The sequence below is a fragment of the Pelodiscus sinensis genome, chromosome 28, assembly GCF_049634645.1.
Source record: "Pelodiscus sinensis isolate JC-2024 chromosome 28, ASM4963464v1, whole genome shotgun sequence".
NCBI lineage: Eukaryota > Metazoa > Chordata > Testudines > Trionychidae > Pelodiscus > Pelodiscus sinensis.
In genome coordinates, this window is record NC_134738.1 from 5,033,104 (window position 1) to 5,060,162 (window position 27,059).

Below are 27,059 nucleotides of genomic sequence, written 5' to 3' on the forward strand. Positions count from 1 at the left end.
TATTTTGGCCTTGGAAAGGGTTCAGAAAAGGGCAGCTAAAGTGATTAGGGGTTTGGAACGGGTCCCATATGAAGAGAGACTAAAGAGACTGGGACTTTTCAGCTTAGAAAAGAGGAGACTGGGGGGGGGATATGATAGAGGACTATAAAATCATGAGTGGTGTGGAAAAAGTGAATAAAGAAAAGTTCTTCATTAGTTCCCATAATAGAAGGACTAGAGGACACCAAATGAAATGAATGGGTAGCAGGCTTAAAACTAATAAAAGGAAGTTCTTCTTCACACAGCGTGTAGTCAACCTGTGGGACTCCTTGCCACAGGAGGCTGTGAAGGCTAGAACTATAACAGAGTTTAAAGAGAAGTTAGATAAAGTCATGGAGGCTGGGTCCATGGAGTGCTATTAGCCAGGGGGTAGGAATGGTGTCCCTGGCCTCTGTTTGTGGAAGTCTGGAGATGGATGGCACGAGACAAATCGCTTGGTTATTGTCTTCGGTCCATCCCCTCCGGGGTACCTGGTGTTGGCCACTGTCAGCAGACAGGCTAGATGGACCTTTGGTCTGACCCAGTACGGCCGTTCTTATGTTCTAAGCTCAGGGCTCAGGGTCGGGAGTCTCACTGGACCAACTTGATTTTCATGCAAACCTGCTTCTGGGTTCGCATGTGGCTTTTGGTGGCCAGGCTGGCAGCTATCCTGCTGTAGACGGCCGCTTTCCTGTGCCTAGTGCGGAGATCGTGGACATTGGAGGCCTCCCCCCAAACCTCGATGAGGTCCACGATCTCCGCACTAGACCAGGCGGGTGCCCGCTTCTTGCGGCCCCGGGCAGGCTCCTGGGAGCCGCCAGCCTGGTCCTGGGAAGAGGCGGAGGGCTGGGTGGCAGCGGGTGGCTGGCTCATGCAGTGCCAGGTGCAGGGTCTGCTGGCTGGGTGCTGGCAGCCTTGCAACTGGCACAAGCACCGTAGCCAGCCCGTGCCCCTTTAAGGGCTCCGGAGCTGGGAGGGGGCAGAAGAGTTTCCCTGGTTTGGCCCAGAGTGGCCACCAGGGCAAGCTGGGGAGGGCTAGCCCCAACTAGTTTGAATGAAGTGGCTACACAGCCCTTAATTCGAACTAGTTAATTGGAACTAGGCGTTAGTCCTCGGAGAATGAGGTTTACCTAGTTTGAATTAAGCGCTCCGCTAGCGGTTTGCATGTGTAGACGCTAACTAACTAACGGCTGTTAGTTCGAATTAACTTTGTAGTGTAGACGTACCCAGTCAGGCCAGGAGGGGACCCTTCCCGATCTCCAGTCTGAGCACCTCCCGCGCCCAGCGCCTTCCCCAGGCACCCCCGCCTCTGCCTCCTGCTTGAGCTGCAGCGCAGCTCCCGGGAAGATGCCCGGCTTCTAGCCACGTGATGGGCGCTTGGCCACGTAGGGGTGCCAGGGGTCTGGTTTTGAACCGCACAGTCCAGTATTTGAGCTGTCTGTCCGGGATGTTCTAACTCAGCTGTAATGTTAATTGTGAGGTCATGATAAGCGTGTCCGGTATTGTTGTTGAAACCATCTGGCAACCCTACAGCAACGCCCTGGGTAAGCGGCTCCGAGGGCCGATCGCGGCTCCGAGGGCCGATCGCGGCTCAGCACTGGCGAACCCTTGTCCTTTATTTCCAGCCTGAAGTTGTCAGTCGCTCAGAGGGGCGAGCTGGGGGAGGTGAAATCCCTCCTTGGCCCAGCTCCCGTGAGGAGCGAGACCAGCGCACGGTGCAGCCGGGAGGGCAGAGGCGGCTGCGGCTGCCCTAGTGTTGGGCACCCCACGGCTACGTGGTCAGTTCGCAGCCAGACCCTCCCTCGCTCAGTGGGCGCGGGCCTTCTCGGGCCTGGTCCAAGGCCCGTCTCCCCGGCACTCGCAGCTGGGCCTGGGCCAGGCCGACGTGCAGCCACTGCAGCGGCCCCAGGCGCACCAGGACGGAGGCGGGGAGGCTGCCTTGGGCCCCCCTTGCTGTGCCCTGAAGGGCAGGCCTGAGGTAGCTGCTGGGCCGTTCCCCCGCCCTTTCCCTCCATCTTCATTTCTCAGCACCTCGTCCCTTCTGAAGCTGCCGCCCCGACTGCCGCGAGCTCGGCAGCAAGTGCTTCGGGGTCCACGCCTGCGTGTGGTGGCGCTGGATGAACCGAACTCGAACCCCATGCCTGACACGTGGAAACCAGGACAAATCCACCCGGCTCTTGGTGTCCATGAACAGCCGGCCTGGCTCCCAGCATTGTTCCCTTCAGACCCCTTCCCCCCGCTTGCTCTCCCCCATTTCCCCTGGCCAGGGCAGGGGCTGGGGTGCAGTAGGGGAATAGACAGGGCTCTGGAGGAAGTTGGGGTGCAGGAGGGATTGACCGGGCTCTGGAGGGAGTTGGGGTGTAGGAGGGGGATCGATCGGGCTCTGGAGGGAATTGGGGTGCAGGAGGGGGATCGATCGGGCTCTGGAGGGAGTTGGGGTGCAGGAGGGGGATCAACCGGGCTCTGGAGGGAATTGGGGTGCAGGGGGATCGACCGGGCTCTGGAGGGAGTTGGGGTGCAGGAGGGGGATCGACTGGGCTCTGGAGGGAGTTGGGGTGCAGGAGGGGGATCGATCGGGCTCTCATAGAATCATAGAATAATAGGACTGGAAGGGACCTCAAGAGGTCATCGAGTCCAGCCCCCACCCTCAAGGCAGGACCATGCTCCGTCTACACCATCCCTGACAGATGTCTATCTAACCTGTTCTTAAATATCTCCAGAGAGGGAGATTCCACCACCTCCCTTGGCAATTTATTCCAATATTTGACCACCCTGACAGTTAGGAATTTTTTCCTAATGTCCAATCTAAACCTCCCCTGCTGCACTTTAAGCCCATTACTCCTTGTCCTGTCCTCAGAAACCAAGAGGAACAAATTTTCTCCTTCCTCCTTGTGACACCCTTTTAGATATTTGAAAACCGCTATCATGTCCCCCCTTAATCTTCTTTTTTCCAAACTAAACAAGCCCAGTTCATGAAGCCTGGCTTCATAGGTCATGTTCTCTAAACCTTTAATCATTCTTGTCGCTCTTCTCTGTACCCTTTCCAATTTCTCCACATCTTTCTTGAAATGTGGCGCCCAGAACTGGACACAGTACTCCAGCTGAGGCCTAACTAGTGCAGAGTAGAGCGGCAGAATGACTTCACGAGTTTTGCTTACAACACACCTGTTGATACAACCTAGAATCATATTTGCTTTTTTTGCAACAGCATCACACTGTTGACTCATATTCAACTTGTGGTCCACTATGACCCCTAGATCCCTTTCCGCCATGCTCCTTCCTAGACAGTCGCTTCCCATCTTGTATGTATGGAACTGATTGTTCCTTCCTAAGTGGAGCACTTTGCATTTCTCTTTATTAAACCTCATCCTGTTTACCTCTGACCATTTCTCTAACTTGCTAAGGTCATTTTGAATTATGTCCCTATCCTCCAAAGAAGTTGCAACCCCACCCAGTTTGGTATCATCTGCAAACTTAATAAGCGTACTCTCTATCCCAGTATCTACATCATTGATGAAGATATTGAATAGTACGGGTCCCAAAACAGACCCTTGAGGAACTCCACTTGTTATCCCTTTCCAGCAGGATTTAGAAGTTAGGGTGTTAGGGTGCAGGGGGAATCTGGAGGGAGTTAGGGTGCAGGGGGATCGATCGGGTTCTGGAGGGAGTTGGAGTGCAGGGGGATCGACCGGGCTCTGGAGGGAGTTGGGGTGCAGGAGGGGGATCGATCAGGCTCTGGAGGGAGTTGGGGTGCAGGAGGGGGTTCAATCGGGCTCTGGAGGGAGTTAGGGTGCAGGAGGGGGATCGATCGGGTTCTGGAGGGAGTTAGGGTGCAGGGGGATCGATCGGGTTCTGGAGGGAGTTGGAGTGCAGGGGGATCGACCGGGCTCTGGAGGGAGTTAGGGTGCAGGAGGGGGATCAATCGGGTTCTGGAGGGAGTTAGGGTGCAGGGGGATCGATCGGGTTCTGGAGGGAATTGGGGTGCAGGGGGATCGACCGGGCTCTGGAGGGAGTTGGGGTGCAGGGGGATCGACCGGGCTCTGGAGGGAGTTGGGGTGCAGGGGGATCAACCGGGCTCTGGAGGGAGTTGGGGTGCAGGAGGGATTGACCGGGCTCTGGAGGGAGTTGGGGTGCAGGAGGGATTGACCGGGCTCTGGAGGGAGTTGGGGTGCAGGGGGATTGACCGGGCTCTGGAGGGAGTTGGAGTGCAGGGGGATCGACCGGGCTCTGGAGGGAGTTGGAGTGCAGGGGGATCGACCGGGCTCTGGAGGGAGTTAGGGTGCAGGAGGGGGATCAATCGGGTTCTGGAGGGAGTTAGGGTGCAGGGGGATCGATCGGGTTCTGGAGGGAATTGGGGTGCAGGGGGATCGACCGGGCTCTGGAGGGAGTTGGGGTGCAGGGGGATCGACCGGGCTCTGGAGGGAGTTGGGGTGCAGGAGGGGGATCGATCGGGCTCTGGAGGGAGTTGGGGTGCAGGGGGATCGACCGGGCTCTGGAGGGAGTTGGGGTGCAGGAGGGATTGACCGGGCTCTGGAGGGAGTTGGGGTGCAGGGGGATTGACCGGGCTCTGGAGGGAGTTGGGGTGCAGGGGGATCGACCGGGCTCTAGAGGGAGTTGGGGTGCAGGGGGATCGACCGGGCTCTGGAGGGAGTTGGGGTGCAGGGGGATCGACCGGGCTCTGGAGGGAGTTGGGGTGCAGGGGGATCGACCGGGCTCTGGAGGGAGTTGGGGTGCAGGGGGATCGACCGGGCTCTGGAGGGAGTTGGGGTGCAGGGGGATCGACCGGGCTCTAGAGGGAGTTGGGGTGCAGGGGGATCGACCGGGCTCTGGAGGGAGTTGGGGTGCAGGGGGATTGACCGGGCTCTGGAGGGAGTTGGGGTGCAGGGGGATCGACCGGGCTCTGGAGGGAGTTGGAGTGCAGGAGGGGGATTGACCGGGCTCTGGAGGGAGTTGGGGTGCAGGGGGATCGACCGGGCTCTGGAGGGAGTTGGGGTGTGGGGTGCAGGCTCTGAGCTGGGACAGGGGCTTTGCTGCAGGAGGCATGAGGGGAGTGGCACTTAACTTGGGCGGGTCCTGAAAGCGCCGGCAGGGCCTAGGCGGGCGCTGGGGGGTCTCTGCCGAGTGCTGCTGCCTGCAGGTGTCAGCTCCCATTGACTGCAGTTCCCCCCCGAGCTGCTGAGTCGGCGCTGGAGGCGGGGCCAGTGTGCAGAGACCCCCCCCCCCCTCCGAGACGCTGCAGGGAGGGTGCTGGCCAGTTCCGGGAGTGGCCAGAGCCGAGGCAGGTGGGGGAGCCGGGCTGGACAGTTGATGCCCCAAATCTGCACTGGCTGAAGCAGGCCCGGGGGCTCTGTGGTTCACGGAGGCTCCTGGGCAGAGCGGGGTGGGTGGCAGCGCTCGGCCAAGCCTGGGCCCCGGGTTCTGTGCCAAAGCCTCCGCCCGTGCGCGGAGAACATGAGCCCAGGCAGTTCCCGGCTGGCCGGGCGGGTTGACGCTCGCCCCTTCCCGCAGGAGCGCCGTTGTGGCCGGCGGAGGAGCCCTGGGCCGCCGGGGCTCCCCCATGGGATGAAGGGCTCCGGAAAACGCCACGTCCCGGGGAAATGACTCCTCTGCCTCCCCCAGGGGAGTCGGGGGAGCCGAGCCAGAGGGCCTGCGATCCGCGACCTGCCCTTCCCCGGGTTTTGTTTCTGCTTCCTGTGTTTGTTCGTTCCCATGGTGGAAAGCAGTCGCCCCTGCCCCCTCTCACTGCCTGGGCGGCCAGTGGCGCGCCGGCGGGGTCTGAGCCCTGCCTCGAGAGTCGGGCCGGCACCCGCCGCTTGGCGCAGAGTCTGAGCCCAGCAGGAGCCTCTGCAGCCGCGCTGGCCTGGCCGCGCACAGGCCATTCTGAGACGGCTCCAGGCCGTCGCTTTGCGACTCTGCGAACCGGCGTGATGCCCCGAAAATGAGGAAGGGAAACCAGGCTCCTGGAAGGAACAAGGAAGGGTCAGTGCCTGTTCCTCAGCCTTGGGACCGCTCTCTGTTTGGCGTGAGCAGGGCGAGCGCAGGACCCCGCTTCCACCGGGGGAACGAACCTGGACAATGAGAGCGCGGCCAGCCCCACGGCCACGCCTGCAGCGTAGTGGGACCAGGGCGGCTTGAGCCATTCCTGCGCCCCGGGCAGCGGGCGCGTGGTGCAAGCGTGGCCCCGCACCCCGGCGCACTGCGCACCTTACAGCTGCCATCAGGCGCCCCCCATAGGTTGGCGCCCCGGCTAGCTCCCCCCTTAATCCGGCCCTGAGTGGGACACGCCACGTGTGAGCCCCTCGCGCAACACGGGCCAGCCAGCAAGGACTGGGCAGTGCAACTCGTCCTGACGTGCCACGGGCCCGGCGGCGCACGCGTGTGATCTGCTTTGATTTGTGTCGTGCTTTGTTCGAGCCCACGAGACATGCTCGCTAGCCCCCCGGGGACACGGGCTGGGTTGAGTGGCTCACTGTCGGAGGGAGGCCAGCCCCTGCCGCCTGCGCCTGGCGCAGCCTAGCGCTTGGATGGCGGAGCAGTGCGCATGGGCAGGTGGCACCGAGCTGGGAGGGGTTGCAGGCACTTTGGAGGGCGGGTTTCACATTGGGGCTACGCCTACAGTACAGGTTTTTGCAGCAGCAAATATGCCAATGAGGGACTCATTAGCATAAGTCCTGACCTCATTAGCATGTTTTCTGCTGGGTTTTTGAGCAAGGGGTGTTGTGTAAAAAGGAGCAGTGTGGTCCACGGACCAAGGCTCCCTTCCCTTCCCGCTTTCCTCGCCAATTCGGCCCCTCGGCTACTGGCGCCCTCGCTCCGATTGCCACACGCCCCCTCGTCCCCGCAAAGAACAGTCTTATGGCGAGCGCAGGAGCAGGCCGGGCTGTCTCGGGGACCAGCTGCTATCAGGACACAGGGCTGCTGACCCCGCTGTTCCGTGGGGCCCTGTCAGCTTCCAGAGCAAGGCCCCGAATCCCAGAGAGCATCTTGGAGCGTCTTGTGGGGGCGGGGGGCGTGCAGCTGACACCGTCAGAGAGGGGTTACGAAATCTCAGATTAAAACGCCAGGGAATCCCCTGAGGCTATAAAGCTGGGTGGCCCTGCTCCAAAGGAACCGTTCAGAGCCCGGGCAGCCGCTGGGAGGGTTCAGGCACCGTCTTCACGCTGCTCCGCAGCAGGGCCCCTCCTGCCACCCAGCTCGCGAGGGCCGCCGTGCCGGCGGGATGCTGGGGGCAGCCTTTGCAGGTGAAGCGGGGCCCTGCCGGGGGCTCCCAATGAGAAGCCAGCGGCCGGCGGGAGGAGCCCGTTCGGAGGGAGACAAGTCTATTCCTGGAGCCGAACCCAGTGCCCTTCCACCTCCGGGAGCAGCCACGGCCACAACCCCTGAGCCCCTCCCGGAGCTGATGGGATGCGACAGGTAACCACCAGCTCCTTCCCCTTCGGCACCGGGAGAGGCAGGTCTGCCCCCCCGCTACGCTGCCCTCTCCCGGCTGTTCTGCCCTCCCCTCCCCTCCCCTCCCCCCCCAGCTCTGCTGCATTGTCCTCCCCGGCTGTGCAATCCTCCCCCCCCGCGCTGCCCTCACCCGCTGTGCTACCCTCCCCTTTCCCTGCTGCCTTCCCCTCCCCCACCTGCGTGGCCCTCCCCCCACTGCCCTGAGCCCCCTCCTCATACACGCCAACCCCGACGCCTGTATCCCGGTGCCCCCAACCCTCTGCCCTGAGCCCCCGCCCTCCGCCCCACACTTACATTTCTGACAGGTTCTGAGCCCCTCCACGGCAGGACGGTGCCTGTAAGAAATGGAAGTGACTTTCACCCTGGCGGCGGGCCAGAGCCCCCTTGGGTGACGCAGGCAGCAAGGCTGGGCATGATGAAGGGCCCAGCCCCCTCCCGGGACGCCTGCCAGGAGCCCGGATTCTCCGGCTTTCTTCCATCTTGGGCTCAGTGCTGCCGAGCCAGCAGCCGTCTCCACTGGCCCCAGCTCAGCCTCATCTCTGGGGTCTGTTTTTTCTCCCACAGTTGCCACCAGGGGCCCGTCCATCCAGGCGAGCGAGGCGGTCGCCCAGGGTGCCAAAAGAAACGGCCGTTGAGGGCTTTGGAGGCGGGCGCGGGGGAGCCGATCGCGCGCCGATCACGCGTTTTGCCTGGGGCGCCAGCTGCCGGCAGCTCGTCTAGGGCCGCTCCTGACGACCACCATGAGGTTGACTCTCCCCGCCAGATGCAGGTAAGGAGCCACGTTCAGCTTTGACATGTTTGGACGTTTAAGAACATCGGAACGGCCAGACGGGTCAGAGCAAAGATCCAGCGGGAGAGAACAGAACCGGGAACCATCCCGTGATCCCCCGGTCGCCCCTTCCCAGCCCCCGACAGACAGAGGCCAGGGGCCTCCTCCCTGCCCAGCCTGTCCTCCAGGAATGTCTCTTTCTCGAACCCTGATAGGGTGCGTCTACGCTGCACCCTTACTTGCAAAGAAGCGAGACAATTCGTGCTACAAAAATTGTGTAGCTTATTTCGAGGTTATTTCAAAACAGTTTTTTCAAAATTTGGTGCCACCTACCCAGCGCCAAATTTCAAAATAATGTGCGATTCTGACAAGTCCCTTAACCCTTGTGGAAGGAGGGCTACAGGGACACAGGAATAGCACGCCCGTTATTTCAAAATATATTTTGAAATAATGGGAGCATTTAAAGACACAGAATTGCTATTTTGGGATAATTTCGGTATCCCAAAAGAGCCCCGCTGTCTAGATGTAGCCTTAAAGTCCGGGTCTTCACAACATCCTCTAGCAAGGAGTTCCACAGGTTGACTGTGTGTTGTGTGAAAAAAATACTTCCTTTTGTTTGTTTAAATCTGCTACCTATTAATTTCATTTATTAATTTAATTTGATGACCTCTATTTCTTTTGTTATGGGTACAAGTAAATAACTTCCTTATTCACTTTTTCCACACCTGTCATGATTTTATAGACCTCTATCAAATCCCTCCTTAGTCTTCTCTTTTCTAAGCTGAAAAGTCCCAGTCTTTTTAATCTCTCTTCATATGGGACCGGTCCAAACCCCTAATAATGTTTGTTGCTGTTTTCTGAATGCCAATATATCTTTTTTGAGATGAGGTGACCACATCTGTACGCAGTATTCAGGATGTGGGCATCCCATGGATTTATGCAGAGGCAATAAAATATTCTCAGTCTTATTCTCTATCCCTGTGCTAATGTTTCCTAACATTCGGTTTGATTTTTGACTGCCGCTGCACACTGCACGGATGTTTTCAGAGAACTACCCACAATGACTCCAAGATCTCTCTCTTGAGTAATTGTAGCTAAATTAGCCCCCATCATATTGTACGTATAGTTGGGATTATGTTTTCCAATGTGCATTACTTTACATTTATCCACATTCAATTTCATTTGCCATTTTGTTGTCCAACCACCTAGTTTGGTGAGATCTTTTTGAAGCTCTTCACAGGCTGCTTTGGTCTGAACTACCTTGAGCAGTTTGGTAACATCTGCAAATGTTGCCACCTCCCTGCTCACCCCTTTCTCGAGATCATTTCTAAGTAAGTTGAATAGGACTGGTCCTAGGACAGACCCTTGGGGGACCCCACTAGTTACCTCTCTCCACTCGGAAAACTGGCCATTTATTCCTACCCTTTATTTTCTGTCTTTAAACCATTTATCAATCCAGGAGAGGACCTTCCCTCTCATCCCATGACAACTTACTTTACTTAAGAGCCTTTGGTGAGGGACCTTGTCAAAGGCTTTCTGGAAATGTAAGTCCACTGGATCCCCCTTGTCCACAAAGAATCATAGAACATTAGAATTGGAAGGGACCTCGAGAGGTCAAGGCCAGTCCCCTGCCCTCACAAGAGGACCAAGTACCATCTAGATCATCCCTGACAGTGTCAGTCCAACCTGCTCTTAAATATCGGCAGTGATGACAATTCCACAGCCCCCAGTAGGCAATTTATTCCAGTGTTTAAGAAATGTTTCCTGATGTCCCACCTAAACGTCCCTTGCTGCAGCTTAAACCCATTGCTCCTTGCTCTATCCTCAGAGGCCAAGGGGAACAATTCCCTCCCTTCTCCTTGTGACACCCTTTTTGATACCTGAAATCGGCTCTCGTGTCCCCTCTCCGTCTTCTCTTTTCCAAACTAAAGAAGCCCAGTTCAGCCCCGCCTCTTAGCTCATGTCCTCTAGACCTTTCACCATTGTTGTTGCTCTTCTCTGGACCCTCTCCAATTTCTCCACGTCTTTCTTGAAATGTCATGCCTAAAACTGTACACAAGACTCCAGCTGAGGCCTAATTAGCGCAGGGCAGAGCGGAAGAATGACTTCTCACGTCTGGCTCATAACACTGTCAATGCACCCCAGAGTCATGTTTGTTTTTTTTGCAACAGCGTCACACTGCTGACTCATGTTAACTTGTCGTCCACTATGACCCCTAGGTCCCCTTCCTAGACAGTCACTTCCCACTCTGTATGTGTGAGACTGATTGTTCCTTCCTAAGTGGAGCACTTTGCATTTGTCCTTCGTAAACTTCACCCTATTGACCTCAGACCATTTCTCCAGTTTGTCCAGATCAGTTTGAATTCTGGCCCTCTCTTCCAGAACAGTCGCAACCCCTCCCACTTTCGTATCATCTGCAAACTGAATAAGTGTCCTCTCTATGCCAATATCTGAATTGTCGGGCGAGTGCTTGTTCCTGTTCAGTTCACCAATTTGTTCCAAAACCTCCTCTAATGACCCCTCAGTCTGGGACAGTTCCTCAGACTTGACACCTCAAAGAACGGCCCAGGCTCGGGAATCTCCCCAGTATTCTCTGCCGTGAGGACTGAAGTGAAGAATCCGTTTAGTTTCTCCACAACAACTGTCTCGTCTTTGAGTGCCCCTTTGGCATCTCCATCGTCCAGTGGCCCCTCAGGCAGACTCGATATCCCGGCTGATTTCTGAATGGTCTCCAGAGAAGGGCTTGTGTGTTCTTATGTATGTAGAGCCCCCAGCATGACGACCCTCAAGGGGGCCCTCTACCTACTAACTAACTACGTATGTTCTCCCTTTGGCGTGAGTGGTAGTCGAGTTCGGGACGGGCAGGGCCAGGAGCCACGTTTGGAATGGGCAGTGTAGGGCCGGGAGCCACGTTCGGGATGGGACAGGACGGGAGCCACATTCGGGACGGGCAGTGTAGGGCCGGGAGCCACATTCGGGACAGGCAGGGCCAGGAGCCACGTTCGGGACGGGCAGTGTAGGGCCGGAAGCCACGTTCGGGACAGGCAGGGCCAGGAGCCACGTTCGGGACGGGTAGTGTAGGATCGGGAGCCGCATTCAGGAAATGCAGGGCAGGACCGGGAGCCACGTTCAGAATGGGTGGTGTAGGGCCGGGAGCCACGTTCGGGACGGGACGGGATCCACGTTCGGGACGGGCAGTGTAGGACCAGGAGCCACACTCAGGAAATGAAGGGCAGGACTGGGAGCCACGTTCGGAATGGGCAGCGTAGGGCTGGGAGCCATGTTCGGGATGGGACAGGACGGGAGCTGCGTTTGGGACGTGCAGGGCAGGACCGGGAGCCGCATTCGGGACGGGCAGTGTAGGGCCAGGAGCCACATTTGGGACGGGATGGGAGCCACGTTCGGGACGGGCAGTGTAGGGCCGGGAGCCACGTTCGGGACGGGACGGGAGCTACGTTCGGGACGGGCAGTGTAGGGTCGGGAGCCGCGTTCGGGACAGGATGGGAGCCACATTTGGGACAGGACGGGAGCTACGTTCGGGACGGGCAGTGTAGGGCCGGGAGCCGCGTTCGGGACGGGACAGGAGCTACGTTCGGGACGGGCAGTGTAGGGTCGGGAGCCGCGTTCGGGACAGGATGGGAGCCACATTTGGGACAGGACGGGAGCTACGTTTGGGACGGGCAGTGTAGGGCCGGGAGCCGCGTTCGGGACGGGACGGGAGCTACGTTCGGGACGGGCAGTGTAGGGCCGGGAGCCACATTCGGGACGGGACGGGAGCTACGTTTGGGACGGGCAGTGTAGGGCCGGGAGCCGCGTTCGGGACGGGACGGGATGGGAGCCACATTCGGGACAGGACGGGAGCCACGTTCGGGACGGGCAGGGCTGTGCCTGTTAGGATGAACAGCGGATGATATGCGTCAGGGACATTCACTGGTGAAATCCGGGATGTGCCCAAAGCAGGGACCCAGCGTCCTGTCCCCGAGCCCCACAGAAACAACGCGCAGCCTGCAGGATCCGTGCTCAGAAATGCCCAGCCTGCCCCTCCCGTGTGTGCTGCGCCCCAGACGCTCTGCCCCTGCCTGGCCCTCAGGGGTACCCAGGGTTAGTCAGAGCACCGCGAGGAGAGTCACGTCCCACCCAGCCCTTGGTCTCTGGGCGTGCTGCTTCTGCACTGAGTAACCCCTTTCTTGCACAAGGACAGGCTTGTCTACACTTGACAGTTAATTCAGATCAAGGGAGGGTGTGAATTGGAAGTGCAACAGCTAGCCCTGATTTCAGGCCAGTGGAGACACTGAGTCTAAGGGCCAGATACGGGGTGGGGGGAGGGAGCCATTAGCACCTTTCACACTGGGAGTAAGGAAGGAGCCACAGAACAGATGTGCCGATTCCCATCCCCCGGGGCCCAGGCTGGAGGGGCTGCCCTGGCACCGAGTGTGGGAAGCCGCGGACCCGTAACGGGTCTGGAAACGCTCTGGAGCAAACGGGGCGGTTCTGCAGCTGGTGTGTTCCAGGAGCTCCCACTCCATAAGCACCCGGGTTCCGTCTGGCCTCGGGCTCTGTGGAAGGGCTAAGCGGGGTCGTGCGCAGTGATCTCAACCCGCCTGGTCCCACAGGCCAGTCTAGCCCCAGGGCCGGTTGTCCCTGCGGCTGTCCAAGGCCAGGCAGGCTGGGTCAGACTGGGATGCTTGGGGAGCTGAGTGTCCAGCAGACGAGAGCGCACATGAGAGACGGGAGGGGACACGCCTAATTTTCTGGCTGTTCGTTGACCCACAGAACTCCTCCTGTGATGCCAGCCCTGCCCTCTGGCCCAGGAGTTGCCCTCAGGTGGAGAGGGGCAGCCACTGGAAGTCCAGAGACCAAGTCAGCGCAGCGGCCTGGCAGCAGGCTGCGGAAGGACTTCAAAAGACGACAAGAAGGAGGATAAGCCAGCATCCCAGATCGGACACCGGCCACGGGCAGGCACAGAGCAAGGCCCTGCTGGAAGGTACGGAGCTGCCTTTTCTGCGCGCTGGTTGAGTCGAGAGAACGCCCAGGCCTCAGGGAAGCTCAGATCCAAGGGTGGTTTCTGCAGCTTCGGGTCCTTTCTGGAAGAAATGGAATGACTTAGAAAATGAAAAGGAATGAATTTAGTCGGTGCAGTGCTCGCTTACTGGAGGTTAGCAGCACCGAGGTTTCCTGTGTGGGGAAAACACAGGCAGGATGACGTATCTACTGTATATTTGGGAGCGTGTGTGTGTGTCTGGTCGAGACTCCTTCTAAACGGCAAGCGCTAGGGCCACCAAATCGTAGGCAGCTCTATAGAATCAGAGACTTGAGGGCTGGAAGAGACCTCAGGCGCTTTACGCTTCCTTTGATCCTCGCTTACAGAAAGGGCAGAGGGTGCTTGTGCCAGGACAATGGGATGTGCCCGGAACGGGATTGTTCTCCTAGCCCAGACAGAATCGCCAAACAGCTGAAAGGGGCTGGCTGGGGGCTGCCCCAGCCCTGCCCCTCCCACCCCTCCAGGAGGGCTGAATCTCCCCTGGACATTGCCAGCTGTTCCCCTCTGCCAGGGAGCGAGGGGAAAGGGCCCAGTTTGCTGCATTCCCAACTGTAGGTGGGGAGCATGGGGGGCAGATAAACCTGGACCTGCCCCAGCCGGGGCACATTCACCGCCCCCCCTCCCCCCCCCGTGGCTGTGCCCGCTGGGGAGGGGTGTAGTTTCAAGACACGCGAGAGCAAAGGCGCTAGTGTCGTACCCAAGCGAGCCCGCGCAGGAGATGTGCTGGGTTTGCGTTCCCAGGCTGTGGGGGTACATCCTCGGGAGAGATTTCAAACTCTGTGCCCCCCCCCCCAAAAGATGAGAGGGGCCAGGCCTGGCTGAGGAGTGGGGGTTTCTGCAGCTCTTGAGTAATGGGGAAGGGGGCGGGATTCTTCCTCACTCCTATTTTACACTGAGGCAGACTCCAGGGCCTTCGGTCAAGCTGCTTCTGGATCCCTACCAGGCTGTGTAGGCTGAGAACAGGGCTCTCGGATCAGCTGAGAAGGGCAGGCACCGGGTGGGTGACTCGTGCTCTTGGTTCACGTGCTCCCTGTTTTCAGACGCCATCTCCAGCACCACCGTTTCCTTCACGCATGCGGAGACCCCAGTCTACAAGTACACCCGCTCCAAGCTGTACACAGTCAGAGACGAGGAACACAAGAGTTTGGTCCTGCAGAGCCACGCCGGCCAGGCCCTGCTGGTGGCAGTGCACTTGCAAGGCCCCAAAATCAGCGAAGAAGGTAAATTTTTTTTGTTGCAGGATGGCTACATTTAAATCTGCTACTGTGTGTCCCAGGAGATTGAAGTGTTCTCCTACAGGTTTTTGTATATTTCCATTCCTGATATCTGATTTGTGTCCGTTTATGCTTTTACATAGGGGCTGTCCAGTTTGGCCGATGTATACGGCAGAGGGGCATTGCTGGCACATGATGGCCTATATTACATTGGTAGTTGTGCAGGTGAATGAACCCGTGTCGCTGGTGTAGATATGCGGGCAGAGTTGGCACCGAGGTTTGTTGCATGGATTGGTTCCTGAGTTAGGGTTACTGTGGTGCGGTGTAGAGTTGCTGGTGAGAATTTGCTTCAGGTTGGAGGGTTGTCTGTGGGCAAGGACTGGCCTGCCTCCCAAGGCCTGTGAAAGTGAGGGATCGTTGTCCAGGATGGGTTGTAGATCACTGATGATGCATTGGAGAGGTTTTAGCTGAGGGCTGTAGGTGATGGCCAGTGGTGTTCTGTTGGTTTCTTTATTGGGCTTGTCTTGTAGTGGGAGGCCTCTGGGTACACGTCTGGCTCTGTTGATCTGTTTCCTCACTTCCTCGGGCGGGTATTGTAGTTTCAAGATTGCTCGGTGAAGATCTTGTAGGTGTTTGTCTCTGTCTGAGGAGCTGGAGCAAATGAGGTTGTACCTTAGTGCTTGGTTGTAGACAATGGATCTTGTTGCCATAGGTGGCTGGACCCCACTCCCAGCTGAGAATGCTGGATGGCTGGTCAGTTTCATTGCTCAGGTTGGGAGCCCTGAAACTGACAAGACTGCCTGGCTCCTAGGGGGAGCAGGCGGAGGTGGGGGGCAGAAGCCCAGGAGCCGACTGTGTGGCCGTGCACCACCACAGTCATTACTGTAGCTGCTGCTGCGTGTGTGACTCGACCTCGTGCAATCTGTTGAAGTGTCTCATATCGATAGACCCTGCGCATCTACCTGTGCAGCAGAAACCCGTCTCTTCCCTTCCCCCCTCTTCTCCTCTTCCTGCTGGCAGGGGAACTGGTGATTATTCTGAGTGGGGGAAGCGCGGCTTCCCCAGTGCTCCAAGACTGAGGTTTCCGTTGTGTCTTCCTGGCTAGATGGTGGACGGGCGCCTGGACGGGTTTTGATGTAAATGTGACAGGTTCACACTCACTGCTGCAGCACCCCCTGCTGCCCGTCCTGGGAATTTGCTCCTTCGAGCTCCGGAGCCTCCCTCCTAGCGGCCTCTCACCTGCCGCTGCTAACCTCCACGCTCCCGGGCCGCAGCGCCCCTCCCCCCGGCAGCGCTCGCCCTGAGTCCCTCCCCTTCGAGGAGCCAGCTGGGCCTCGTCCCACCACTCGTCTCAGCGACCTACTGCAGCCCTCTCCTTCGGGGCAACCTGCCGTCTAAACCGGCCACTCTCACTGTCGGCAAGGGGGGAACTGACTGTCTGTTCCCCCTGCCCAGTCCCCTCTTGGGCCCCTGTGTCAGGGCCTCAGCCTGGGAGCTGGTCCAGCCAGAGCTCCCGGCTGCCCCTGGCTTTCCCGCACTGCTCTGTCCCGTGTACCTCTGTGCAGGCAACAAGTCAACCTCCCTCCAGAGCTGAAGGGACACTAAACCCCCTCTGCCCAGAGCCCTTCTTATAGGGCCTAGCCTGGCCCTGATTGGCTACATTCAGCCTCCTTCTGATTGGCTGCTGCCACAGCCCTCTCCAAGGGCTGTTTTAACCCCTTACGTTCCTGTGCCCTGTGACAGCAAACAACCGGCTTGGGGGTGCCCTGCCCTGGCTGAGGGCTTCACCCCTGTGGTGAGGTGATGCTGTAGCTGCCCCACAGTTCCCATGTTCACACTGCACACAGGCACACATCCCCACTGTCACCGGGACTCGCTCTGAGTGGCCGTCAAATTCAGGAGAGGACAGGCATTCAGAAAAGAGCAGCTGGGCACGGACTGTGCACGTGGCCTTGCCCACGGCCAGCTGAGTCCCGGCTTACCCTGTGGGCACAGCCCTCTCGTGCTGCCCTGGCAGCATCTGCCCACATGGGGACTGACGGGGTTACAGGCGGCACTGGGCCTGGGGCATGCGCCAGCTGGAGAGGGAGCTTCAACGGGAGCAACCCCGGCCTGCGGGGGACGCTGGGGAGGAGACAGACCCGCTGTGAGGACCCCCAATCTGTGGCTGCCGACGGAGCCGCGCTGGGAGGAAGACGACAGCGTGCTGAGTCCGCTGGAGTCGACGCGCTGGGTGTGTTTTGTTCTCCTCTTTTGGAACCGGGGGGAGGGGAGTGGCCAGGCAGGCAGCTCCCAGGGCCCCCCAGAGCACCGGTCTCTGCTGTGTCTCCTGGGCCACAGCCCAGTGGAGCGAGAGGGCCGGGGCTCCCCTGCCGACCACACTCGGTGCTGCAGGGCCGGGAGGGGGCGGGTGCTGGAAATGCTGAGGCCAAGCCACATCCCAGGTGGGGAGCTGGACTGAGAGCCCTTCACGCTGGGAGGCACAAAAGGGGAACGGGCACTCCGCCCGGCCCCGGGCAGCCAATGAGGGCTCACCAGCGTCTCCGCCCGGCCCCGGGCAGCCAATGAGGGCTCGCCAGCGTCTCCGCCCGGCCCCGGGCAGCCAATGAGGGCTTGCCAGCGTCTCCGCCGGCCCCCAGGCAGCCAATGAGGGCTCGCCAGCGTCTCCGTCCGGCCCCCGGGCAGCCAATGAGGGCTCGCCAGCATCTCTGCCCGGCCCCTGGGACGTTGGGCGTGTTTGCCCCAAGTTCCGTACGAAGTGGCCAGGGGAGGCGTCTAGGGAATGCTTTTCCAAGTCTCTTTGGGTATGTCTACACTACCACCCTAGTTCGAACTAGGGTGGTAGTGTAGACATACCCTAGGTGCCATGCACCCGCCTGTGGGGCCAGGTGTGTGACGTGGCGCCCACTGGCTCGGTGCTGGAATGGCAGGTGCCTGCTTCGGGGGGCAGCGCCGGCCTATCACGAGGGGGGCCACTCACGTGACCGGCAACGGGCCTTACGCGCTGCCGGTCCACAGCGGAGGAACGTGCAGACCAGCGGGGAGGAGCTGGTGGCTTGCCCAAGGCCAGCGGACTCGCTCTTGGGAGGCACTTCCCCCCACACGGGCAAGGGTGTAAAAAGGGCCCAAGAGGCTCCTCCTTTTGCCTTCGCTCCAGCACATCACTTCAGGGGCAGCTGTGCTAGGCACCGGCCCGGAAGGCCTGCTGAGCCCCCCACCAAAGGCTGCGCCCCAGAGACTAACCCAGCGGTTTGTTCCATCTCCACTAAGAGCCCGTCTCAGGCACTTTGCACTTGGCGTGTCTCGTCGTTTCCTTTAACAATCCTACTCTCCATCTTCTCTTTCTTCCTTTTATTAATAAACCTTCCGGTGTTAGATGCTTAAGGACAGGCCCAGCAGGCTCTTTGGGGTAAGATCTGAGGTATACATTGATCTGGGGCTGGGGCTGGTCCTTTGGGTTAGGGAGAACCTGTTGGGAGTTGGTGAGATTGATTTCATAACCTCTCACCTGGGTAAGGTGAGGCTGGTTGGGGCACAGGGAAAGTTTGGAGTGGTGTGGAAAAAGTGAACAAGGAAAAGTTATTTACTTATTCCCACAATAAAAGAACTAGGGGTCACCAAATGAAATTAATAGGCAGCAGCTTTAAAACAAACAAAAGGAAGCACGCAGTCAACCTGTGGAACTCCTTGCCAGAGGATGCGATGGAGGCTAGAACTTTAACAGGGTTCAAAAAAGAGCTAGATAGATTCATGGGGTCACTAATAGATCCATCAGTGGCTATTAAACAGGATGGGTAGGAATGGGGTCCCTAGCCTCTGTTTCTCTGAAGGTAGTTGACAGGGGAGGGATCACTTGAGGATTACCTGTTGTGATCCCTCCCTCTGGGGCACCTGGCATTGGCCACTGTCGGCAGACAGGACACTGGGTAGATGGGCCGTTGATCTGACCCAGTCTGGCCACTCTTGTGTTCTTCTTATGTTGTTATGTTCTCTCCCCTGTGTAAGGTGGGGCTGGGGGCGGGGCACAGGGAACTCTGGGGTGTCTGAGGGGAGGAGGGGGATGGGTTATAACCTCTCCCCTGTGTAAGGGGGGGGCTGGGGGTGGGGCACAGGGAACTGTGGGGTGTCTGAGGGGAGGAGGGGGATGGGTTATAACCTCTCCCCTGTGTAAGGGGGGGCTGGGGGTGGGGCACAGGGAACTGTGGGGTGTCTGAGGGGAGGAGGGGGATGGGTTATAACCTCTCCCCTGTGTAAGGGGGGGCTGGGGGTGGGGCACAGGGAACTGTGGGGTGTCTGAGGGGAGGAGGGGGATGGGTTATAACCTCTCCCCTGTGTAAGGTGGGGCTGGGGGTGAGGCACAGGGAACTCTGGGGTGTCTGAGGGGAGGAGGGGGATGGGTTATAACCTCTCCCCTGTGTAAGGTGGGGCTGGGGGTGGGGCACAGGGAATTGTGCGGTGTCTGAGGGGAGGAGGGGGATGGGTTATAACCTCTCCCCTGTGTAAGGGGGGGCTGGGTGGGGCACTGGGGTGTCTGGGGGGGTTGCTTGTGAGACTTCTTGCTGGCCAGTGTGGCTGGTTTGGTGCCGTATCGTGAGCCACGCTTGGGCTGTCCGTAGCCCTGGTTCTAAGCAGTTTGCCTCTCAGCAGAGCCCCCAGGAACCGTCTATTACACTCGCCTTTGGCACTCTTGACTTTGAAGCCTCCAATGCTCTTTTCTTGCCATTTTTTGCATGTCATGATTATTAATCTGATTTGCCAGCCCCCTGCGTCTTAGGCATATTGAGTCTTCGGGCAGAGTCCCACTGGAGCAGAGGCCGTTCCCCAGTCGAACCTCTGAGGTGCAGTTATTTTAACAGCACCCCCAGCCTCCCGGCGCTGGCCGCTCCTGTGCGGGGACTGCAGGTCTCTCCCTGGGGAGTTATAAGTGAGGGGGCTTCCCTTTGGTTGTAGCTGGGTCTGCATTGACTCTTGCTTGTCTCTTGCCAGTGAAATTGACCCTGGATTTGTATCGCTCCCCGCATCGCTCCCCAAAGCGCACCAATCCCGTGGCCATGAACATTGTGGAGAACCATCTGTATCTGTGCTGTGTGCTTGCTGGAGACAGCCCGGTGCTGCAGCTGGAGGTGAGCGTGGTTAGCGGGCCAGACTCCACTGCCACCCTCACGCCATCCACCTCGCTGCTTTCTAGCAGTACCTAGCCGTGGGCTCCCTGCTTTCCCTGGCCACGTAGCCACTGCTACCCGCTGGGGGGCAGTGCTGGCAGGAGAGCTCTCTCCTGTCGGCAGCGAGCCACCTGCCAGGCCTTCTGGGCCACTGTGAGCTCTGCAGCATCGCCGGAGCCTCTGACCTCTCTTCTGCCCCACAGAAGGTGAAGGGGCCCATGAAGGAGATCAGGAGCGGGGAGCTGGAGCGGTTCATCTTTTTCAAGAGCACTTCTGGTTCAACTTCCAGCTTCGAGTCGGCCGCCCACCCTGGCTGGTTCATCGGCACCTCGAAAGCCAACGACAAGCCTGTCAGGATGGTGAACCGAACCGGCGAGCAGGACATCACGGATTTCTCTGTGCTCGAAGTCTAATCCCCGCCCTGCTGTCAGAGCTGTCCCAGCCACCTGGCTCAGGCCCTGTGCTTTTGGGGGCCCCGTGGCAGCCGCTCCAATGGTCCAATGGATGGGAGGGACCTGGGGGATTATGGGGCCTGGAGCGGAGCAGCCGCAGGGGTCACCCTCCCCTCCCTCCTCCTCACCAGACGGCTCTGCCTGCAGATACTGGTTTAGAACTGAACACTCATCTAAACCTGCCATCTGAGCAGGTGCCAGCTGAGGTCCCTCCCCATTTCTCTGGAGGTGGGTGAAGGGGAGGGATCACATGAGGATCTGGGGTATCTGGGATTGGCCACTGTCGGCAGACAGGACACTGGCCTGGATTGACCTTTGGTCTGACCCCGTCTGGGCGCTCTGATGTTCTGATGTTCTCCCCGCTGGGCATCACACTAGCTGCAGTTCTTCTCCACTGGGCGCCAACCACTCGTGTTGCTCATCAGCTCATGGCCATTTGTGTCTGGCCAGAAACATGGCTCCAGTAGGATCCAGTGCAAGTTTCGGCTGGAGCCCCTTATAACAAAAGGCTCCTAATGAAGCCAATTTAGCTCTGTCTTTGAACAGTGGGGAGAAACAAGTTAAACCAGGAGGGGACGCTGGGGGGGGGGGGGATCTGACCCACCTCTCTTACTTTCACAGTGTCCAGCATTCAAGCCCCCGGCTCAGTGAGTCCCTGGACCCCTCAGTGGGGACAAGCTCAGCCCACTTCTGCTGGACTTTCAATGCGCCAGTCCTCTGAAGAAGTAGGCTGTGCCCACAAAAGTTCATGATCCATCCACAGGTTTGGTTAGTCTTGAGGGTGCTGCGAGGCCATTCCTTGTTTTTTAAGGTTTTCCCTTTAGTCGGGCAGTGAAGATGACATCTCACGACCCCTGCAGTCAGTACTAAAATGATTTGTGTACATTTGTGATTGTTCTTGGAGCTACGCAAGTCCTGTCTGCTAGACACCGACGCAGAGTTGGTGTGGTCAAGGAAATGCACATTCATTCAATTGTATTTATTTTATTTTTATTTTATTTAATTTTATTTTATTATTACAGCTGCACATTGATACATGAGCCATGATGGGATGTCTCATTACTTTAAGCACCATACATGTAGTTTTATTTTCAAAGTATTTATAGGGACACTGTTAGGTCAAATCCTGCTTCTACCACCGATTGTTAGGTTTTTGTGGGTTTTGAAATAATTTTTATGCAACCTAATGTCAACAGAAAAAAATGTTGCCTTTTAAAATTCCACTGGAAACAAAACTTGGTGGGAGGATGGTTATAAACAAATAAACCTGCCCCTGCAGTATTTGCAACCTACATTGGTGTCTAGGGAATTGAAAATCTAAGGGTATGTCTACACAGCAAAGTTATTTCAAAATAACAGCCGTTATTCCGAAATAACTTTACTAGCATCTACACAGCCAAACTGCTATTTCGAAATCAATTAGAAATCGCAGAGCACTTATTTCGAATTTGGTAAATCTCATTCCACGAGGAATAACGCCAAATTCGAAATAGCTATTTCGAAATAAGTGCTGTGTAGACACTTACATCGAAATAGGGGGCCTCCCGCCTCCCCAGAACCCTTAAAGGGGTAGACCCTGGCCACAGTGCCTGTGCCAGCTCCAAGCCTGCCAGTCCAGAGCCAGCAGTCCCTGCCCCTGACCCAGTGGTCCCAAAACATGAGCCAGCAAGCCACTGGCAGCCAGCCCTCCACTGCTCCCCAGGAGCAGTCTGCCAGCTCCCAGGAGCCTGCCAGGGCCCAGAGAAGGTGGGCACCTTCCTGATCCGGGGTGGAGATCATGGACCTTATTCAGGTTTGGGGAGGATGCCCCCAACGTCCATGATCTCCGCACGAGATGGAGGAACGCAGCCGTCTACGGCAGGATAGCTGCCAGCCTGGCCATCAAAGGCCACATGTGAACCCAGGAGCAGGTCTGCATGACAATCAAGTTGGTCCGGCGAGAGCCCCAACCCTGAGCCCTGAGCTTCCCCTCCCCTTTCTTCCCCTTGCTTCCCCCTCCCCTTTACCACCCTCTCTTCTCCCCTCTCCCACCTCCTTTCTCCAGTCTCACCAGAGTTTCATTCCTCCCCTCCCCTAGTTTTGTTAAATAAAGAGAGTTTGTGTTCATGAAAATACATGTATTTTATTTGACATCAGGAAGGGGGATTAGGGAGGGGTAAGTGGAAGGATGTGAGGGAGGAATGAGGCACAAGCCCTCAGTGGGGCAGACTAGGGAGGCTCTTAGTGCTCCTCAGGGTGGAAGCTCTCCCACAGGGCCTCCTGGATACTGACAGCCCCCCAATGGACCTCCCAGATGGCAGCCTGCAGAAAGTGCAGCCAGGCCACAGCAACATGTCCATGAGAAGCACCAGAGTGCCCAGGGGCAGCTCTGGCTCCATGTTACAGAGTACTGTGGTGTCCCGAGTGAAGGCAATCAGAGCACGCAGAGACAAAATGCTTTGCTGTCCCTCATCAAGTTATGCAAGTAAGCAGGGAAAGCTGAGAACCGGCTGTCCGGGGGGCGGGGGGAGGAGAGGGGGGTCCGTTTAAGCACAGGCCTCAGATAGCCTCAGGCAGCAGCCAAACAAAGTAACTCCTGACGTGATGGCCTGCCGGACCTGGTTCCAGCCAGCCTTAAATGCGATTCAGTGTGGACGCGCTATTTCAAAATAGCAAAACGCTATTTCAAAATGCATTTTGTGTGTAGACGCATTATTTCGAAATATCTTATTTCAAATTAACTATTTCTAAATAAGTTATTTCGAAATAACGCTGTAGTGTAGACATACCCTAAAGGTGCAATTGGCTTGAAACTGATTTGTTACTAATGTGAAACTGACTAGCCTTTTCTTATTGTCTGAACTGAAATGCAAAGAGAAGCAGCATGAATGGGGAAGTCAGAGTTTTTTCCATTTTTTTCCTGCTTGAATTATCTAAGGTGGTGGTGGTATATTTATTACAAAACTGTTAGTCCCGACTGTATATGGATTAGAAAGTCGCAATGTTACATTGTAGAAATGAAGCTGTTATTAAGATTTATATTATTAATTTTATTATTATGTTTATTTTTATAAAGTTGGCATTAAAAATTAAGTTAATTCTTGTTAGGGTTTTGGGCTTGGGGGTTTTTTTGGACTTGAATATGGCATGGCTGCCCCTGAGCAATTTTTGTTCAAAATCCTTAGTGACCGAATTCTGGGTCTCTTGGATGCTTTCTACCAGAGTTGTGGGGGGGCGAGGGTTAGGCCCTGGAGAATCATAGAATCCTAGGACTGGAAAGGACCTCGAGAAGTCATCGAGTCCAGTCCCCTGCCCTCATGGCAGGACCCAGCACTGTCTAGACCATCCCTGAGAGACATTTATCTAACCTGCTCTTCAATATCTCCAGAGATGGGGATTCCACAACCTCCCTGGGCAATTTATTCCAGTGTTTGACCACCCTGACAGTCAGGAAATTTTTCCTAATGTCCAACCTAAACCTCCCTTGCTGCAGTTTAAGCCCATTGCTTCTTGTTCTATCCTCAAAGGCCAAGATGAACAAGTTTTCTCCCTCCTCCTCATGACACCCTTTTAGATACCTGAAAACGGCTCTCATGTCCCCCCTTAATCTTCTCTTTTCTAAACTAAACAAACCCAATTCTTTCAGCCTTCCCTCATAGCTCATGTTCTCTAGACCTTTCATCATTCTCGTTGCTCTTCTCTGGACCCTCTCCAATTTCTCCACATCTTTCTTGAAATGCGGTGTCCAGAACTCAACACAATACTCCAACTGAGGCCTAACCAGCGCAGAGTAGAGCGGAAGAATGACTTCTCCTGTCTTGCTCACAACACACCTGTTAATGCATCCCAGAATCATGTTTGCTTTTTTAGCAACAGCATCACACTGTTGACACATATTCAGCTTGTGATCCACTATAACCCCTAGATCCCTTTCTGCCGGACTCCTTCCTAGAGCGTCACTTCCCATTCTGTATGTGTGAAACTGATTGTTCCTTCCTCAGTGGAGCACTTTGCATTTGTCTTTATTAAACTTCATCCTGTTTATCTCAGACCATTTCTCCAATTTGTCCAGGTCATTTTGAATTATGACCCTATCTTATGCCCCTGCATTCCTGTGTTGTTTGCCTATATTCATCCTTTGTAATTTGTCCTGCTTTCCATTTCCCATTTCCATTTCCTAAGGTCTTCCCCCTCCTCGAAAGGTGAACGTCATCTCTGCCTAGCAGTCCTTCCTGGGATAGCATCCAGAGCTGGCCCAAGGTACAGGCCAACCAGGCTACCACCCAGGGCGCCCCATTGTAGGGGGCACCGCGTGGGGCTGCTGGGCCGGGCGGGGGCGAGGCTGTGCATGCATCGTGTGCCCGGGGGCGGAGCCGTGCATGCGTCACACTCCCGGGGGCGGCGCCAGGGCCTGGGGCGCACGAATGGCTCGGGCTGGCCCTGATAGCATCCCGTGGTCAAGGAAGCCAAAGCCCTCCTGGAGACACCATTGAGAAGGGCAATGAAGTAAACTCTAGCCTACACAAAGGTTGCAGAGGCTTAAAGGAAAATCCCCAAAGTGTGAGAGTTGTGATAAAATTGTGCCAGGCCTGCCTGATCTACACTAACATTGTGTGAGATCTGCTCTGCGCTAAAAAGTCAGACCGAATTCTTCCAGCACTAAGCGTCGAGAGGGGATCTACACAAGCTCTGTCTACTGTTGCAGTTTAAGTGTGCACAAGCCCAGAGTCGGCAGCACTGCTGATCTTTGTACAGGTCATAGAATCATAGAACCATAGAGCTGGAAGAGACCTCAGCAGGTCATCAAGTCCAGCCCCCTGCTCTAGGCAGGACCAATCCCAACTAAATCAACCCAGCCAGGGCTTTGTCAAACCGAGACTTAAACACCTCTAGGGATGGAGATCCCACCACCTGCCTAGGTAACCCATTCCAGTGCTTCACCACCCTCCTAGGGAAATAGTTTTTCCTAATATCCAACCTAGCCCTCTCCCACCACAACTTGAGACCATTGCTCCTTGTTCTGCATCTGTCACTACTGAGAACAGCCTCTCTCCATCCTCTTTGGAACCTCCCTTCAGGAAGTTGAAGGCTGCTATCAAATCCCCCCTCCTCTTCGCTTCTGCAGACTAAACAGACCCAACTCCCTCAGTCTCTCCTCACAAGTCATATGCTCCAGCCCCCTAATCATTTTGGTTGCCCTCCGCTGGACCCTCTCCAATGCATCCACATCCTTTTTGTAGTGGGGGGCCCAGAACTGGACACAGTACTCCAGATGTGGCCTCACTAGAGCCGAATAAAGGGGAATAATGACATCTCTGGATCTGCTGGCAATGTTCCTCTTAATGCAACCTAATATGCCATTAGCCTTCTTGGCTACAAGGGCACACTGTCGACTCATCTCCAGCTTCTCATCCACTGTAACCCCCAGGTCCTTTTCTGCAGAACTGCTACTTAGCTGGTTGATCCCCAGCCTGTAACAATGTTTGGGATTCTTCCAACCCAAGGGCAGGATTCTGTACTTGTCCTTCTTAAACCTCATCAGATTTCTTGTGGCCCAATCCTCCAATTTGTCTAAGTCACTCTGGACCCTATCCCTGCCCTCAAGCATATCTACCTCTCTCCCTAGCTTAGTGTCATCTGCAAACTTGCTGAGGGTGCAATCCATCCCCTCATCCAGGTCATTAATAAAGATATTGAACAAAACTGGTCCTAGAACCAAACCTTGGGGCACTCTGCTAGAAACCGACCGCCACAAACTGTTGATCACTACCCGCTGGGCCCAGCCTTCTAGCCAGCTTTCTATCCATCTTACCGTCCATTTATCCAATCCACATTTCCTTAACTTGCTGGCAAGAATATTGTGGGAGACGGTATCAAAAGCCTTGCTAAAGTCAAGGTATATCACATCCACTGACTTTGCCATGTCCACAGAACCAGTTACCTCATCATAGAAACTAATCAGATTGGTTAGGCACGACTTGCCCTTTGTGAATTCATGCTGACTATTCCTGATCAGTTTCCTCTCTTCCAAGTGCCTCAAAATGGATTCCTTAAGGATCCTGTAGAAGCTGTAAAAAACATTTTATGTTTAGCTAGAAGCCATCTTGTATAACAGAAACCATTTCAGCTTTTTGCCTTTGCATGTAGATCAAAGTAAACTTTCTATCACCCCATGTGCCAGGCCAAGACAGATGTGCTATTGGAATGTGTTAATTGAACTGGTTTAAACAGAAGAGGTACTCCCTTGTACCTGTCCACCATCTTGTTGATAAGGCTTTATTTTCCTAGCTTAATTGATTATTTCTGTAATTGAATGCCCTGACGTCAGGCTGTTTGGTCAAGGGTATAAAAATACTAGGATTAATTATATTAGCAGCTTTACTGGGCCCGACTTTGCTGGGACCACGTTTGGCTCACTTTGTTTTATTGGCCAATAAAACTGTCTGTTTAGCTGCGTAAACTGAGTGAGGCTTTTTGCTTCGACAATCCCTTCCATGATTTTTCCAGGAACTGAGGTAAGACTGACCAGCCTATAATTCCCTGGATCGTCCTTCTTCCCTTTTTTGAAGATGGGCACTACATTTGTCTTTTTCCAATAATCCAGGATCTCTCCCGATCTCCGCGACTTTTCAAAGATAATGGCCAAAGGCTCCTCAATTACATTTGCCAACTCCCTCAGTATCCTTGGATGCATTAAGTCTGGACCTATAGATTTGTGTATGTTTAGCTTTTCTAAATAGTTCCTAACCTGTTCTTTACCCACCAAGGGCTGTTCATCGTCATCCCATCTTGCATCACTTAGCGCATTAGTCCGTGAATTAGCGCATTAGCCCACCTTGTCCGTGAAGACAGAGGCAAAGAAAGCATTGAGTACTTCAGCTTTCCCCACATCATCTGTCACTAGGTTACCTCCTTCATCCAGTAGGGGCCGTACACCCCCTCTGGTCACCTTCTTCTTGTTAACATGCCTGTAGA

General features: G+C 56.1%; 1 protein-coding gene across 1 annotated transcript in view; it reads left to right on the forward strand.

The window, feature by feature from the left end:
- LOC102448244 (interleukin-1 beta) overlaps positions 1-26,872 on the forward strand; it is a 51,522-nt gene extending 24,650 nt beyond the window's left edge. Inside the window, exons 7-12 of the mRNA XM_075910599.1 lie at positions 7,105-7,431; positions 8,032-8,236; positions 13,010-13,220; positions 14,318-14,497; positions 19,478-19,614; positions 19,857-26,872. Coding sequence (XP_075766714.1) covers positions 7,105-7,431; positions 8,032-8,236; positions 13,010-13,220; positions 14,318-14,497; positions 19,478-19,614; positions 19,857-20,066 — 1,270 coding nt within the window. The 3' untranslated portion in view covers positions 20,067-26,872. The remainder of the gene's footprint in view (positions 1-7,104; positions 7,432-8,031; positions 8,237-13,009; positions 13,221-14,317; positions 14,498-19,477; positions 19,615-19,856) is intronic.
- Positions 26,873-27,059: the final 187 nt, after the last annotated feature.